The sequence below is a fragment of the Parasteatoda tepidariorum genome, chromosome X1, assembly GCF_043381705.1.
Source record: "Parasteatoda tepidariorum isolate YZ-2023 chromosome X1, CAS_Ptep_4.0, whole genome shotgun sequence".
Lineage (NCBI taxonomy): Eukaryota > Metazoa > Arthropoda > Arachnida > Araneae > Theridiidae > Parasteatoda > Parasteatoda tepidariorum.
In genome coordinates this window covers 8,535,560-8,554,836 of record NC_092214.1, presented here as the reverse complement: position 1 = coordinate 8,554,836, position 19,277 = coordinate 8,535,560, and the positions used below count along the sequence as shown (strand labels likewise).

The 19,277-nt window shown below is 28.7% G+C and overlaps 1 protein-coding gene across 9 annotated transcripts in view; it reads right to left on the bottom strand.

Moving 5' to 3' along the window:
* LOC107447713 (protein partner of snf) overlaps positions 1–19,277 on the bottom strand; it is a 146,431-nt gene that overhangs the window by 73,863 nt on the left and 53,291 nt on the right. For all 9 annotated transcript variants that reach the window (XM_043049291.2, XM_043049287.2, XM_043049290.2 and 6 more), the window contains 4 exons: positions 17,392–17,530; positions 8,141–8,268; positions 3,361–3,452; positions 1,548–2,129 (listed from right to left, as the gene is read on the bottom strand). In XM_043049291.2, coding sequence (XP_042905225.1) covers positions 1,548–2,129; positions 3,361–3,452; positions 8,141–8,268; positions 17,392–17,530 — 941 coding nt within the window. The remainder of the gene's footprint in view (positions 1–1,547; positions 2,130–3,360; positions 3,453–8,140; positions 8,269–17,391; positions 17,531–19,277) is intronic.

The window sequence follows — 19,277 nt, the reverse complement described above, 5'->3', positions numbered from 1 at the left end:
GAATGTTTAAGAAAATAGATAGCAAAAAATGCAAGTTTTCAATATTCAATTCAAATTTAACAACTAAACAAGGAATTTCATACTTATTTTTCTTTGCATTTTAAATACTAAGGATTATCATCACTAGGCAAAGCCCAGGACTTCAGGATAAGGATGACTTGATATACTACAGATATAACTTTTTAAGCAATCTCTTAGTATTCAAATCACTAAATGATAACAGTTTCTAAATATCTAAATTTGTGAAACGTTAATTTAATACCACTATTATAAATGTATAGGACCTGTGACAAACTTGTAAAAACAACAATTGACTTTAAAAACCTTTTTAAAAAAGACTAATTTTAAATAATGTACAAAGTAATTTCCACAAATGGATGACATGCACAACACGAACTTATTTAAATCTATTAGTTTATTTATTTACAAAAACAAAAATTTTAACAGAATCAAGTTCAATGTTCATTTTCTGAAATAGCTATCTCCTATTTCTTAACCCACACATTTTGAGCCGTGTCCATTTTCTTAATCACACTTTTTAAGCTGCGTCCAAAATAAAAACTCAAAGACAATCTTTTAAATGCTGCCTTAACTTATAGTAGTGATTATTTTCAGCTCTAATGATACCGTCAGACTAAAATTTTGTTTGGAAATATTTTACATTCATGAAAGTTATGAACAATATTTAAAATGTTAACAGATATAGTAAAACACTTTTTAGTGACTGAAAGGTAGAAGAATGTAGAAAATAAAAAACTAAAACATATTTATTGCAATAACATTAATATTAAATTACTAAAAAAGAAACGGTTTCATAGGTAAAACAGGGTGATTCAGCATTTTTGTTTTATATTTTGTTCTTCATTGAGGCACAATAAATAGTTTAAATGAAATTTTAAAAGATGAAACTTACTTGCTAGCCTTAAATATTTGATCGTCAATATCAAGCTAGCAAGTTAAAACGCGTCGCTTTATCATAAGGTACTGCATTTTGCTGTCATATTTCACACTGGATGCGTAATATAACATATTTTACCGAATAGTCATTAATAAAATAAATTTAAATATCAATCACTAAATAAATTTGAATCATGAAGTATTAAAAAGTCAATAAAGACTAAGTTTCTTTTATTTAAAAAAAAAAAAACCCAGCCGCCCTGGTCTTTTCTCAAAAAGGCCGCATTTTCAGCAATCCTGAATTTTGTAGCTGCATTTTATGATAATTATTATTTTTTTAGCAAAATCTAATACATCAAAATGCTAACAAATAATGAATGCTTATAGAAAATTAATTGCCCTTAGTGGTTAAAATTAGAATATGAAATAATTTTCAAACAAGAATAAATTTCAGTTAAAAAATGCAGACAACTGCACACCGAAATTTTGAGTCATGATGTACTAGCATCAGTCCCTGATGCTTATGTGTCAAAAAGAAAACTCTAAATAATATTGTATTACTGTAACTAATGTTATTTAAAAATTACTCAACAAGTTATATTAAAAGACATGCAAATGATTGTCACTGGTTTCAAAGAAAAATAAAGTACCTTAGATTTTGAAGTTTGCTGTGGTTTCTTTTTAATGCTTGATAATGTTTCTTTAGAAGATTTGTTTTCTTTTTTAATAGTATCTTTTTTGTTATCATTTGCAAAAAGCATTTTGGAAATAGGCAATACTTTTGATTGCTGCTTTGGACTAACATTTTTTGATAAAAATGCTTTATCTAATTCTTTATTAGATTTTTTTGATAAAACATTTATTTTATCTTGAAGTTTCTTTTGTGTCGATTTCAGTTTTTTATCTGTGTCACTTTCACAGTTTGCAGCTTGACTCTTTTGGTGTTTTTCCACTGGTAAATTTTGATTCTTTTGAAGTCTTTCCATAGGTGAACTTTGATTCTTCAGGTATTTATCCAAAGGTGATCTTTGATTCTTTTGATGCATTTCCAAAGATGATTTTTGATTCTTTTGATGCATTTCTAGGGGTGATCTTTGACTTTTTGGGTGCTTTTCTAGAACCAAAATTTCATTTTCTTGGTGCTTTTCAGGGGTTTTGATGATATTGTCCACAATGGAGCTTCCACCAACTTTTTTATTATTATTAGATAAAATACTCTTGTTTGTAACATCCTAAATGTAATGAAAAATCAAAAATCAGTTTTTGGTCCTAAAAAGTACTTTCCATTTAAGCTTTTATAATCAAGGTGTGTTTTACAAAAATAAACTGAGTATTTTTAATTTTTGTTGTTAAATTATTATTTTATGAATGCTTTTCATATTATATTGAAAAACTGAGATGTTGACTTTTTTTCGAAACTTAAGATCGATTTTTATTTTCGCCGTTTCACTTTTGTATATAATCTTTAGTTTTTATGATAGCGCAGCATTTTCAAAAGTGTTTCTGATAGGCCTATTTTTAGCATTGTTTTATGAAAAAGTTTTTCCAGGAAATCTTATTCTTAGTATTGAAATTTTGGTTTCAGTGTTATTATGCTGCTGAAAAATTTTGTTATTTAGCCCCGAATATACAGCGGTTTTTTGCTAAATATTCAGTATTTGAACAAATCACATTTGCTGCCGGAAAACAAAGGAAAATAACTAGGATTTGCGATAAAAATTTACCAAGATACTGTATCAAAAAGTGATTATTTAAATGCGCAATTGGAAATTAGCGAGTCGTAATAACATCATAGTTAAATAACGGGATCATCAAAATCCCATGGAAAAGTATAGCAATAATCTAAGAAAAAAAATCAATTAATTTATACTGAATTCAGCACAAATAAAGTGTGTCAGATGCTCAATTTAAAATTCGCATGTCGTAATAAAATTATTGGAATTCTTTATACTATGTGGGAATGTATAACAATTACTGCCGAAATAATGGTTGAAAAATACATAAATAATTGCAAAAAATAAATAAAAAAAAGCTGAGATTTACGAAGAAATCGGCACAAATAAAGCGCGCCAAAAAGTGTTAATTTAAATGGGCGATATGAAACCCGCATGTCGTAGTAATAATAAAAATTCGGGATTTTCAAAATCATGTTGAGAAGTAGAAATAACTGCTTAAATAATCATTTAGATTTACGATAAAATCGGCTTAAAGAAAGCGCGTTAAACATAAATTTACTATAGAATCTGTAAAAATTTAGCACAACAAAACGTGCTGGCTCAAAAGTGCAATTAAAATTTTTGTTTATTTTCTATTGTGTTTAAAAGCCCTCATGGGACGTACTTCAGTAGTCAGAGGGCCGTAAGTTGAGCACCCCTACTGTAAATATCATATACACACATACATATATATATATTTCAACAGTTTAAAAAAGTTATAGAAAAATTATTTTAAAATGATTCTTACTTTTTCTGATTCTTTCCTTTTCAAATTTTTCCCACATTTAATTTTATTAGGAGTTTGCAAAACCTCTGTTGCATTCTCTGGAATTTGTTGATCTAAACATATAGAAATAAACAAAATTCCAGTAAATGTTATATAGAATACAATATGTTTACTTTAAATCCCTGTTTATAAATTTAACAAAATATAGTAGAATATAGTAGCTATTATATATTAGATATAGTAGTTATTATAGAACATATAATAAAATAAAAAGTTTTATGAATTTAACAAAAAAAAAATACTTAAAAACAATAGGAGTAAATTGCAATGGAGGAGAAATACATTTTTTCTTTTTTCAATTTGAAATATTACAATTTGAATTCAATTTTCAATTTCCTTATTCAATTTGAAATATAATAAGAATGTTGTACATAAATTATTGTTTAAAAAAAGGATTAAAGCTCAAGGATGTGGAGTTTAGGTCATTGGATTAATGCACCAGAAAAATGTTTCATGCTAAAAGTTGCTGAACAAATATGCTACACAATCAAGGGCACCTTGATCAAGTTTGTTATTCGAAATAAGATGAAAGCAAATTAGAAATAAAATAGGTACAGTTGACTCTTTTTACTTCAAACATTGCAAATTCAAAAAGTTGAGTAATTCGAACTTATATTAATTCCCCTAGAATTTCCCACTGATACTAATTGTTAACTTTTAACTATAAAGCAAACATTTGCCCAATTTTTTGGTTGAATTGGAAATTTGATGTAGTGAAAACCAAAAATAATTTTTCTATCCTCTTAAATAGTTAACCATTATCATACACGAACCCCTTCTGAAGCCTTTAAAATGCTATCTAAGAAAAATTATAAACATTTTAAACTTAGGTTAAAAATAAATTATTTTATGCTATTGATGATCCTGAAAATTTTCTTAATAATGTAATCTGCCCAACTTATCACAAAATATTTAAAGCGAATCTATATGGAGATAATTGTGTGTTTATGAATTTTTAATTTATAATTAAATTCATTATAAACATACTAGTTGCAAGTCATTGAAATTTAAAAAGATTTTAAGGTAATTTTGCTTTTTGTGAAATAATGTATTTACTTTTATTCTACATTACAATACCCTTATTTTTAAACCAATATTTATATTTGAATTTTAGATAACTTCAAGTTTGGTTAATTCAAACCTTTTTTCCTTCTTCTTTGAGTTAAAAAGTCTATGTTATTAGCTAAAATAAGATTGAAATTTATTTAAAAAAAAAAATGAATTTACTATATTGACAAATTATTCTATTATAACAAATTGGTATTATTTACGACTCATATATAACATAATGCAGTCTTTTGTCAACCAAAAATAGTTAGACATGTAATTTTTTTGCTTAAAAAAAAAAAAAAAAAAAATCAGGTTACAAATGAAAACGCTATTCTCAAGCAATCATTTAATGTGTATAGTTTTGAATTTTTATTTTTATAGAATTACTGGTTTTCAAATGAAATATTATACAATTAAGCACATTAAGGTACAATGATAACTTGGAATAAATAATAAAGCCACACAGATGAACATGATAAATCATCTTTAAAACAAATTGGAATATGCTTTTTGTTCAGAGACGTTGTTACAATCAAGAAAAGCAGCAATGATATACTAATTTTTAATACGAAATAGTAAAAAAATGGCAAAAGAAAAACAGAATAATATCTGCAAAACATCTGTACAGTTTAAAAGCAAAATTAGCACACCAAAATTATATTAATTTTAACATCAAGGTATAAATCTAAAATTTATAATTTTTTTTTCAATGACTTTAGAAGTAAAAGATTTTGACTTTAACACTGGTGTTTTTTTTTAAATGAAAAATAGGTTTACACTATATTTCCATAGTTGCACGTCATGTTTAAAAATAAATTGCTCATGAAACGATACCTAATAAAAAATAAAAAACAGACTAAAAAATATCAGTTGTAAAACAAAATGGACTCAAAGAACCGTGGCATAGCATCATAAATTAAAACTTTTAAACAAAAATATAAATAAATTAAAGTTTTAAGAGTACTTTTAATAGATTAATAATTTCTTACAATTGTTGTCTTACAATTGTATAAGGGCATATTATGCACATATCATTATTCTCAAAAAGGGTGTGGTTCTCAAAAGACCAACAATATACAAGGTTCTTTTTTTTCCATTAATATCATTCTAATTTTTGAACAAAAACAGTTCAACCCCCCCCCCCAAAAAAAAATTTTATTTTATTACAGTAATAATTTGCACACCACTCATATCAGCCAATTGAAATATTTACTATTGTTCCATTTCTTAATTTTATTTTAATACAAAAAAATACAAAAACTATTGATTATTTTAAACAGAAATCTTGATTAACTATGATGAAATGAAAAACAGTTTGCTCTAGAAATAGTGTTCTTTTCTCCTTTTTCATTAAAATACGATATGATTATGTTAATTTTTAGGGTTCACACCCCCAATGGAAATTTAGTGGTCTTATACAACCACCTAAGTCTTCATTTAGTGGTTCGAAAAATTAATATGGTAAACAAACTTGAGAAAAATAACGAAAAATTTGGAAGAATTGAGTCTTGGAGCAGAATGACAAAAAAAGGAGGAAAAATTTGGAAGAGTTAGAAACACACTCTATAAATTGTTCATAAGATTTTTTCATTTTTTCCAAATTTTGTATGGAAATAAATAATATCAAGGAAAAAGAAACAGGTTTTTCATAATCATGTTGATCTTCTTAGCTTTAACTGCCTAAAGAGCACTCAACCAGACCACATTAATACATCAACAATTGTGCACTACTTAAATGGCAAGTTTTTGTTGGTTTCATCTATGGAAAAATCTGTCAGGTCAAAAACCTACAATATTAAATTCCTGTATTGGTAAAAACATTATTATTTTAATTTCAATTAGGAAATTGCTGATAATATTTCAATTCTAGTTTTTTAACAAAATTTTTAAGTGTTAAACTTGCTAAAAAGAAAATGTCCTGGAATTAAAAATAAGACAATGAAGAAAAATTTGAAAAAATATGACAGCCAAAGCTGACGTCGTTAGGGGGTACCAGCTTCGGATGTCAAAAATGCAAAACTTTTTCTATCGAGAAAGCCAAGACAAAAATTGCTTTCTCTGTACCCCAAAAGTTTTGCCATAGTCCAGGAAAAGAATGTATAAAATACAAAAAAAACAAAGTAGAATGCAATTCAAAATACATTTAAAATACAGAAGCATAAAAACATGACAAATACAGAAGGTAAGTAAGAAAGAAACTTACTTAAAATAACAAAAATCCTATAGTTAAAATTCACGTTCGACAGCAGTGAATTTTAACTATTGGATTTTTGTTATTTTAAGTAAGTTTCTTTCTTACTTTCCTTCTGTAATTGATTGTCATATTTCTTCAATTTTTTTCAAATTTTTCTTCATTGGCTCAATTAATTCTAGCTGCAAATACAACCTCATTGTTTCACAATTTACGTTGAAAGGCATGGTAAAAATATCTAATTCTGCTTGAATGGCACTGAAATCTTGAAGTCTGCATTCAAAATCAAAATGGAGTTTTTCGAAGTCATCTTCATAATTCTTAAGCTTTTCCATATTTACTGAAGGTATTGAATTTAACCTCGAGAAATAAAACAAGTCGTTCTTAGCTAGCTGCCCAGCAAACAGATTAGGCTTCTGTTTAAAAGCCTTGAGATGGGTCCAGATACCATTGATGAAATGATTTTTCACTTGCATCTCAGCATTCAAGTTGTTCATATGACAAAGAAGATCTGTGAAAAATGCAAAGTCTGAAAGCCATTCCGTATCTTCTAATATTTTGCACTCTGCTGAGGACTGTTTCTCATGGAAGAACGACACAATGTCGTCTTTCAGCTGCCAACACGCTCGAAAACATATCTTGCCCTAAGCCACCTTACTTTCGCATAATACAGAACATCAGAGTACTCCGATTGCACGAACTGAAGAAAATTTCGAAATTGCCAGTGAGTAAGCCCACGAAATTGAATAGTATTACAAGCTTTACTACTGCATCAAGCACAGGTTTCATAATCAATGCAGATTTACACAGAGCATCTTGGTGTATAACACAATGTAGAAAACTAACGTTATTCCCGGAATAGTTCTGATTAAAGAGTTCAAGGAATCCAGATTTCTTTTTCTGTAATATTTTGTGCCCCATCAGTCGAAATATTACATATTTTTGTTATGACCACATTCAAAGTTAAAAACCCTTCCTGAAACTGCCGAAAGTTTGCTAAGAATTGGCAATTGTTCTGCAGCAGATCGCGATGCGGGCGAATATTTTGTTGACTTCATTATAAATTTTTTTTTTAATAGTCTTTCTCTCAGGAAATTATTTCATCTTAAATAATTTTCCTTGATAAAAAAAAACTTTTTTCGATAGCTCGCTGAAAAATACGGTATTTAAAATTCCTTAAGAAGACGAGAACTCTCATTTAAAGCAAAACAAACAGTTTTTAATGCAAAAACTTCACTCAAATAATGAGTGGTTACAATATATTATTTAAAGCAAAAACTAAATTTACTAGCAAACAGCATAACAAAAGGTAACTACTCAGATGATGGTAGCTATTTATTTTCCAGCAATTTTAATAATTAGGATGCAACACATTTCACTGTACCAGCAACAATGAAAAAGTAAGACAGAAAAAAGTTGGTTGTTAAATGCTACTTAATGGTTATATAATGGTTATAATGAAATCAGTCACCGTTAGAAAGATTATATGATTCAACATACCCTTAGAGCGACAAGATGGACAAATCCATTCTTTTTCCTGTTTTTCTAATTGAACGCCTTGTTGCTTAGTAACACCAACACAGGTTCCATGAAACCAGTCTTCACATGTATCACACTGAATCATAAACCTAGGTTAAATTCAATATAAATTTTTAAAAAAAAAACTAAGCTCATGTAAATCATCCACTCCATAGTAAATAAAAAAAAACAGAGTATACAATATAAAAATATTGAAAACAGTAACGTGTAAATCACACAAATTACTGTAAGCTATTACAAAAGTAGTATGCAGAACAAAAAAAAAATATTATAAACTGCAGAGTTGAAAAAAAAGAAAAAAAAAACAAGCTTAATGACAGTCAATAAGCTTTTGATTATAAAATTATTCATATTTTTTAAAACGCTCGCCAGATATCTTAAGAAATGTTGGAAACATTTTCTATGTTGTAGCAATTATCCATCTTAAAAACCATTTTTTACCTTATAAAAATAAACAAAACCTTCAAAAATATTAAATTTTCCAAAATATACTGTTTTCTACCCCCAAATGTGGATTTGGTGCCACATTACATGTTAAGTTTAAGTATTTCTCCCACTAAAAGTTTAGTCAGCAATAAGTTTAAAAGTTTTTTACCTTTAAACAACACTATGTTTCTTCTGAGAGAAATGTCTTTATTACTTTCCGAGAGAAATTTATTTATTCCAGGAAGGTATAATGTACTCAGGGGTGACTGATTGTGACACAAAGTGAAAAACCCTGAAAGTAGCAAACTCGAACAAACAATTGAACAGCGTGAAAAAACTCTATAACAAGGACATTAATTTATATACTATTCACATTTAATATAATTCTTTGAACTAAGATTTATAATTAAATTACCTACCAATGAGGAATATCTCGCCTTTATAGTAACTGATTTAGGGAAAAACTTAGTTCCTAAACGAATCGCGATATTGGATTTTAAAATCGCGTGAATATGAATTGCGATATTTGATTTTAAGAATGATAAAGTACAAATTGCCATATTGGGTCTTAAAATCGTGTAAATACGATTATGTAAATTGGATTCTTGAATCGCGTGACTACGAATTACGATATTGATTTCTAAAACTTGCAAAAAACAATAGAGGAATTAAATATTTAAATCACGTGAATATGAATCGCGATGTATGATTTTTAAATCGTGTGAATACAATTCACAATGAGTAAGACTTCGACTTAGAGGTTAGGCAGCTCCAAGAGCAGGTCACATCAACCAGAGGTCTATTGTAACCAAACCCTAAATCATGATTAGTAAGAAAGCCCTATAGCTGAAATAAAATTCAGCTAACACCTTACAGGAGCATCTTGCAGTTCCCAGGTTTTAATGCAATCTTTGAGCAGAATAGACCTCACAATCACAAAGTATATGTCGTGATGTCTCTTCTTCAAGATTACAACCTCGACAAAGAGAATTAGATTCAATTCCCATTAAGTATAGGTGTCTCCTGAGGATGCAGTGTCCAGTAAAAAGAGTAATGATCTTCCTCAAACTGTTTCTATTAAGCTTTAAAAGCTCTTTTTGACATACACTAGGACAGTCATGATTCAGCTCCTAGGCTTGTCTCTGACCGTCAGCGACGCACCATTGCTCATGGGCAATTTGCCATAGAGCTTGAATATAGATGCCCTAAAAGATATGAGAGAAATTCTCAATGCAGGTTCAGGGTCCCAGAAAATTGCACTAGAGCCAACCTGTGCTGCTTCATTAGCTAGCTCATTTCCAAGAATACCCATATGTCCACAGTGTTTTCTACTCAGAAAAAAAAATGGGTGAGAATTTCTCACCCTTTCTCAAAAACAGGGTGAGATTTCAAAAAGTTAAGTGAGATTTCAAAAATTATTTAAAAAAAAACGCAAAGAGACTTGAAAAAAAAAATAATATCTTTAATTATGATGCATTTTTAACATCTTCTCATTTTTAAAGCATTGAATATTATTGCTGCATCATCGTATGGAAAATGTTCTACATCTACTTTTTCATCAGCTATTCTCATTAGGTTGCTCAAATGCGTATTTGTTTCGTTTTGATCGTTTCTACCCACATTTGTTTCATTTTCATTTGTCCGTTTCGGAGTAGAAGATATTGGCTTTACAAGGTATTTGTCCATCTTACATTAACGAGCAAAAAATTTGAACGTCTTACATGAAGAAACCTTACCTACGGTAAACACGTGGTTGCAGAGAAATGCGTTCTGAAAGAGGTTCCGTGGTTCGGAAGGATGGTGTTCTGTTGTTCTTAAAGGTTCTGAACAATACTGGTAAATAGGGAAGCTAGATAATGGGGCAGATGTTGAAAATAATAAAAGATCCAGGAAGAAAAGTGAAACGGATTTTATTCTAAATGGCGCAAATGAGAAATTTTTTTCAAAATGCGAGAAATTCGCGAATTTTGAAATTTTTTTATAGAATGCGCGAATTTCTCGCGGTAATCATTTTTTAATGCGAGAATATAAAAAAATATGCGAGATTCTCGCGTTCTCGCGCTGTAGTGAAAACATTGTGTCCAGGTAGCCAATGCAGGTATACCCTGTTATGAGTAGATAGGTTACAAAGGGCCGAAAAGCACACTCCCACACTAGCTAAGAGGTGAATTTACACTTTGACAGAGATAGGAGAGCAGCCTGACTGTCGGAACAGATGCGGATAGTCATATTTTGATATCCCCTGTCTAAGCATATCTTACAGCACAAGATAATGGCATAGAGGTCAACCTGAAAAACAGTGGCATAGCTTCCCAAGGGAAAGTGAAGTTTGAAACCATCATTGGAGCAATAAATTCCTGCTCCTGATTTGAGATCAAGCCTTGAACCATCAGTGTACCATATTAGATATTTGCCTTTAAGCCATCGAGGAGAATTAATCATTCATCCCTAGTAGGAAAATGGCTTGAAAGGCTTGTAAAAAGCATATCTTAGTGACTTATAACCACTAGGCATAATGAAAGAGGGTATATCCATCACTTGTGAAACAAGATAACTCCATGACAAGTGTTTGGAATACTCTTTCCATAGACCAAGGTACATAAGACGCTTAATGCCTGTCTGAGCTTCAACTTCAATACATAAGTTCAATGGAAGAAGCCCAAGTAAGCTCTCAAGAGCAGCTGTAGGAGTGATACTAAGACAGCCTGACAGGGCTACACAGACCATTCTTTGTAGTCTATTAAGATTAAGCGGAGCTCAATATAGTCCTAGTCCACCAGACAATTGCGCCATATGTGATGATAGGACTAATAATCATTGAGTATATCCAGTAGACTATTTTGGGGGATAATCCCCAGGTTCTACAAATAGTATTTCCGCGAAACCAGAAAATCTCCCAGACCCTGCTGATACAGTATTCTAGATTATAACCCCAATTAAGTTTGGAGTCAAAATAATACCCAAGAAACTTGACTTTCCCCGCGAGTTATAATTTATAGTCTAGGTAGAATACATTACCTAGTTCAAGATGCCTTTTATTCACAATGAGTTACTTTTAAATCAGGTAAATACGAAAATCGATGTTTGATAACGAGAACATGAATCGCAAATTAGCCGATTCCGGTACTGTTTCAAATATTAAAAACAATGTATGAAAAATCAAAATTGCTGAAGAGTCACGTTATAAAAACGTCTCATAAACGCAATTTAGAGAAGGTTTCAAAATTTAAACTTTACAACTTAATTCTTACTTTAAAATTTAGATTGCGGTGAAAATAATTTCGGATTGCAAGTTTTGCTTCGCTGATGAATACATAGACTTGAGATAAGTGGGATTTTGCGAGAAAAATCACACAACTTTCTTCTAATTTCTACACTTCGATTCCTCCAAGTGATACAAAAACCCTGGAATTCTGGTGTACACCTGGAATACATTCACCCCTGTGTACTAAAGAAAAATCAGAAAAAACCAATAGAAATAGAAAAATTAAAAAAGTGGATAGAAAGGTAGAAACCTAAAATGACTCCCAGAAAATTCATTGAAACTTGTCCAATTTGTCTAAATTTTGTTTTAAAACTCATTGTAATTTATTTTTATGCTCACAACTGGAACCAACAGACAAATGGCAATATATAAAACTTATGTTTTACAGTTTACAAAAAAATCATGTTTTTAAAACATAAAAAAAAGCATTTTTAGAATAACAAAAATAGAATGCTACGATCATTAGCAAAAACAAGTATATTATCCCATTCTTGCTTGGTTCTTGTGTAAGTAAATAAGAAAGGGCAATTTTTTTATAAATCTTAAAAATTTAATTTTTTAGCACATTTTTATTTATTTCTGAAGTTTAACACTATGGGAATTCCTTCCACTAAATTAGATTGCTAATAAAGTTAATAAATATGATATAAGTTAAAATAAAGTTAATAAATATTTAATAACTTATCTTTTTCAAATTTTGCACATTTCTAGAAAGAATTTACTAGTGAATTGAATGACGGATTTAATTTTTTTGCTTCATAACTTACTTCACAAAGCAATATATGGTCTAGATTTTATTTAAAAAAAGCCCACTTAATTGTATATAATTCTGCTACTAATTCCAATTTGATTTTTTTTCACACAATAACAAGTTATATTTAACAAAAACAAAAAATATTTAAATTTTCAATTTCACATAAAATTACAACGATGCTGTGAGGTAACTTTTGTCTTAAAGTTACATTTCACAGTTGGTAAAAATCATGATATTTTTCATTGAAATCAGCTTTTAAATTTTTCTTTTTACACTCATCAATCAAGGTTCTAATAAAATAATAAAGTTTAACTTTATTTATAAGCAAAAAATCTAAAATTTTTAATATTCCTAATTAAAACGTTTAAAATTATCACAAGATCACCACTCTGAATAAATTAAATTTATTAAAGCTTAACCATGAAGGCTAAATACTCAGAAAAAAAAATCTCGACTTTTTCCAGACTAATTTCAACAAATTCTCCTCATTTTTGTAGCAGAGAGTATAAATTATATTATCTCTTCAGATATATCGATTCTTGTGCATAAAATACATTACCAAACATTACTAGACTTGACACTTATATTAGTTAGTAAAATATTCTTTTAAAAAATTCAAATCCTTACTATTTGATTAATTCCCGCTTTTTCATAATTGATAAAATTTCCTAATTTTTCCCTGTTCTGTGACCACCTTGTCTACACCCTCCTGAATAAGTTAAAACAGAAACCCAATTTGTCTGCTGGACATCAAATTAAGAATAAATTAATGTCAAACAAAACATTAAAAAAAAAAACAATTATTTTTAACTTTTTCGGCAAGTCTTTTTTATAATATTGATGCACTAATACAAACAAGTACTTGTAATTTAAAAAGAAAAAAAAAATACAACTAAATGTGTACAATTGAAAGGTATTGAGTAAATAGCAAATTATTTTGCATACAGCTGATGGAAAATTATATTTTAAAAGTTTCACATTATCATATAATACTTATATTCTTGTAACCAGTTATTAGTTTATATTGTTGACAAAACAAGTCCTTCTTCCTTTGTTATATGCATAACAACATTTAAGTACTTATATTTAAATAAACATAAAACTAAACAGATAATTGAAATCAATTCATTAAATAAAAAATTTAAATACAGCTGATGGAAATTTTCAAATTTTTAAGTTTCTCATCACATTTAGCCTTGATTTTATTATTTATTAGTCTAAATAGAGCATTAAATTTACCAACACCCTCTTTCTCATTATTACTATAGATAAAATCTGCTATATCAATGAAACCAGAAATCAAAACTTTAAGAATGTACTTATAAATTACTCTGTATAAAAAATATTTTCAACTTAAATGAATTTTTTAAAAAGAGAATGAATTTTTTATATCATGTCAACCCTCTTACTTAGTATAAAAATTCCAGTCACTCTGACCATTTCTCTTTACCCTTATGCTACAGCATAACTTGAAAAATGTGCAAGTACATATTGATGCATGAGAAACAAGCACTGCTTGTCAAGAAGCCATGGTTTCCCATAAATTAAAGGTGTGAAACTACTAACTGTTGTGTGTTTAAGTAATTGTATGTTTGGATGATTTTAGTTTATGCCTACCAGTATCTTGGAGTGTTTCTCAAATTGCATTTACTTACAGCAAATGCTATTCTACTATGAAACCCTGATTTTTTTTCTGGCGGCCTCTATAACAAACAGACATTCTACATTTTCTTCCTTCACTAAAATCTTACTAACTATGAGTATTAGATTTTATTTAAAACACTCTTTTTTGTACCCTTATCATTAAGATTGATCCAATCATTATCATTTTTAAAAACAAGTGTCTAATTCAGCATTTTTCACCTGGTATTATTCTTATTGCATTTGATAAGAATATTGAACAGAATAACTTAAAACTATTTTATATTTTACCTCCTCTAGAAAGTACTAAAAATTAAAAGTAAAATCGACATGACACAAATTCACTTCAGTATTTTTTGGTTGACTGTCAATTTGTATTAAGTTTTGAGCAAAATGAAGTATTCTATCACAAAATGTATCAAAACGTAACTCTTTTCTTCCAAACTGCACAGTTTTATTATTACTTGGAAATTAAAGCTGAATATAATGAACACCATGTAACCACCCTTAAATTAAGAATCAACCCTGGTTCATTTTGTACGTATATTTAAAACTCTGAAACAGTAAATTATAAAGTAAAAATACACCAAAACTATTTGATCCTCTGTAGAGGGGACGGCTTTTCCACTTTGGTAGCCCAATGATCTGAGTGTGATGTTAAGCATTTTATAGCAGAACAGTTTAATGTGGACTGATATTCACAGCCAGTGATACTAGACTCGAGTGTTCTGCTGGGAACCATGTCTTTACAATCGTTCCATTATGGCACAAACAGTCAATAATAATTATGTAGAGTCTAGTTAAGTTATGGTAGATGAAAAGAAATAAAATGACACTGAAATTCTCTCTGAAACTAAATTTCAAAACAACACAGTTTCTGACTAAGAAATTAAACCAAGGCGTAAATCCAGAAGTCTTGTCAAAAATAGAAAATGAAAAAAGGTATGATGATTACATTTGTTGATTGTTGACTGCTCACTACTGCTATTGCTATTGTTATCTATGATGATTACATACAAAGCAGATGATTTGCTCACAACAAAAAATTATTTAATATATGTAAAGAATGAATAATACTTAGTACTAGGACTGGGCTTTATTAGAAATTATATATCGTGATGCATCGCGATATAGCGATGTATCGCGATATAGTATTTTTGAATTTCATTTACTTGTAAGTCACAGAAAGTCAGATTTCTATCAAAACTTCATAATCAGATTGATTTAAATCGATTTATAAATTTGAAGATATATATGTTTTGCTTAAGAAAGATATTAAATAAATTGACTACAATGTACAAATCTTACTTAAAATATTTATTGAAATGTTTGTTTAGAAATTCATAATACGCGTAAAACAAAATGTTAAAAACTTTTTTTAAAGCGTTTTTTACAAATTAATGTTTTCTTGTACTATTATGCATAAATAATTATGTAATTATTAAGTTCGATCGTAATGTTCAATTTCTAAATGAAACGTTAAAAATTATTTGTATGTTTAAAACAAAGTGCTAAATAAATTTTAGAAGAAAAAAACGCTTTTAAAACACTATTTTTTATTATTATCATTTCAGTTATTATAGTTCTATTATAGTTCATTTACGTCACACTAGAGCTGCACAATGGGCTATTGGCGACGGTCTGGGAAACATCCCTGAGGATGATCCGAAGACATGCCATCACAATTTTGATCCTCTGCAGATGGGATGGCACCCCCGCTTCGGTAGCTCGACGACCTGCACGCGAAGTCGAGCACTTTACGGTAGAACAGTTTAACGAGGACCAATACCGCACACCCTCGGTCCCTACGCAGACTGATCCAAGTGGTCACTCACCCGCACACTGACCGCAGCCAGTGATGCTTGACTTCGGTGATCTGCAGGGAACCGTGTCTTAACGATCAGTCCACTGCGGGACCTTATCATTTCAGATAAATAATTAAATTAAATTAAATAATGACCGAATTATGAACGAAAAACAAAGTAAGATTTAATTTCTTAAAAATAAAAAAATTGTGATATTCGATAATATATTTAGCTAATTAACAAATAATATGAAAAGAATATTTTTTAAAAAAAATTATTATACTCTCTAATAAAACGAAGTGCTAAATGATTTAAAAAAATGAATAAAATACGCAAACCTTTCAAATTTTTTTGTATAAACAAAGTTGATTGACTTATGTCCAAATCCAAATGACAAAAATAAATTTTGTTTTAACTTTATTTCTAAAAATAAAAACAACAAGATTTATAAATTTAAAATCAGTAATAAAAACTCATTAAATTATTAGAAGTTTCATCCAAAAAGTTTTTAATAAATTAAAAGAAAGTAAAAAAATAACCTAACAAATTCAATTCTTTATGGGCGCCTAAATTAGATTGCCGATAATTTTCACATTTAAAAATAAAAAGAAGTTTTTTTTAAAAAAAACTTATCTAATTAATGAAGAAACTCTTCTTTATATATTCTTTTCAATAATAGATTGCCTTCAGAACAAGGTAACATCGGCGATCACGAAGTTAATCCCACTGAAAATAATCTACAAGAAAAGTTGCGACAACGATAAAAAAAAAAGCTAAGAGGTGCGAAAAGGAACATGCGATATAACGATATGTGTTCCCATAACTCTGATTCTACAGCTCACCAATCAAGGCCATTTCAACATAACGAAACGAACATCGTTTTCCACAGCGCGAGTCGACATCGGAACGTAAGAGAAGAGTCTTATATCGCTATATCGTTCTCATATCCTTGCGTGTCTTATATCGCTTTACGCTCGTTGTCTTTACTCGACGGCTTAAATCAGATTTCTGATGCATCGCATTGAATGAAAGTCGCTGTATCATCTTGCCGATATATGCGTTAAATCGATATGCCTCGATACATCGATTTATAGCCCAGTCCTACTTAGTACACAAAATATTGTGTTATTGCTGTGACACATGGCACTGCATGAAACTTACTAGGTTACTTATTTGTACCGTTAATTATCACTTATTAATCAAATTAAAATTCCTTTATTAATATTTTTGAAAGATATTCAAAAACAATGCTACTTATAATTGAAGGTTCAACTGTGTAACTACATGAATTTAAAATATCCAAATTCAATATTGCAAATACCTATTATTATGAGGCTTTCTGCATATGCACCATAGTTTGTCTGGATCGTCTTCTTCCTCATCTGGTTCATTCTCATTTACATCAATCTCAGAGATATGCTTGTTATTCTTTTCTGATTTTTCTTTTTTTGGCTTTTGAGCTATCAAAATAAAATTAAAAGGAAGAAAATTATATTCAGTTGAAGAAACTTTTTTCTTTCAATACTACAATTAGAGTTGGTTTATGCTGGCAAACACCAAAAAACTTGTTTACACTGTTCAAAGTTAGTTAACATTGAAAACTGTTAAAAATCTAGAGAGAGCTGAGAAAATAATTTTGTTAAAAATACAAATTATTTTTAAAAATGCAGACTTACTTTTATTTTGATAAAATTTTCAAACATGGAATTAGTTAAAAGCTAATTATGGAAGGTCAATTAATAAAATTTTTAAAAAAATATATTTTACAATAAATACAAATAATGAAATAGTAATAGGTCAAAATATTCCTAATAAACAGTATAAGTTAGCAAACAAAAATGTTCAGTAGACAGTTGAAGTAGCATTTAAAAATATTTTTTCCCTCTTCTTTTTATGTTTCCTTATTTAATTTCTTTTATTTGCTTAAAAAACTACTCTGATGCAATCATCCTTCTTAAAAAAATAACAAAAATTAAAAAACTTAGAAGTTGCAATTTCATATTGTATGAAGAAAAGGTAAAACTATGCTTTTAATTCACTACTTTTGCTTAGTTAACCTCAATTTAAATCATATCAGTTATATAAACTAGTCTTTCACAACAGCATATTTTTTATTAAGTACATATATGATTTGTTTGCATTTATCTTACAATACCTACAACATTGTTATTTTTTACAAAGCAAACATGATAATGAAATTTTTAAAAGAATTTTTTAATCTGCTCAAATTAAAACTGAACGAAAAATGCACGTGTACTGATTTTTTCTCAATTGGGATAAAACAATTTTATTTCACAATTATCCTTCGGAAATAATAAATATATACATATTGAATATTTCACATCTCACAATTTGTTATGGTGCATTAATATTTAACATCAACATTAGTATCTTCCTTTCAAAAAATAATTTATTTTTATACAATAGAACTGCTTTTAAAACAATGCTAAGATTTTTCCTATTTTTAAATTAATAAGCATCGATCAATTCATTAGAAAATTCTGCAATGTGAAAAGAAACTACCAGTATAAATTCTTGACTTTTTATTTTTGTAACTTCCTGAAATCTAAAATATACCACATGTTTCAGAAACACTGACTATGAAAATGAAGAAAGTGGGATGAAAAATAAGAGCCAGGTAACATTAGGCGCCAGAAAAAAAATTTCAGCAGATAATTTAAAAGATTAAATCTATGGGTCCTGCGAGTTTTGTAAATAAGGATGTACATAGTAAGCTTAAAGATGAAACTTCTAAAGATCCAGAACTTCATAAAGTTAAACAACAGACTGAAGAAAGATGGACAAAGGAATTGGAAGTACCTGTCTATTCAGTCATACAAAGATGATTTAAATAACATTGATTGAAAATCATGAAAGAAAAAAAATTGTCATACCAATGAAAGTCAATGAAAGACATGTTTTAACTAATTCGAGAAGAATATCAGTGAAAATAAAAAAGTAAAAGAGCAAAAAAAATTTCTTTTTGCTGAACATGAATATAAAAATTCAAAGAAAAATTAAGAAATGTGAAACATGTTAAAAATTCCAATATAGAAAAAAAGGCAGAACCTTTAATCTAAAGAGAAGATAACTTACCAAATTAGGCAAATTTCTGAAGTCTTAGCCAAAGGCAAATCTTAATAATTTTTTATGATAAATTTTTCCCCATAGAAAACTTAAAATAAAAATACAAATATACTATAAATA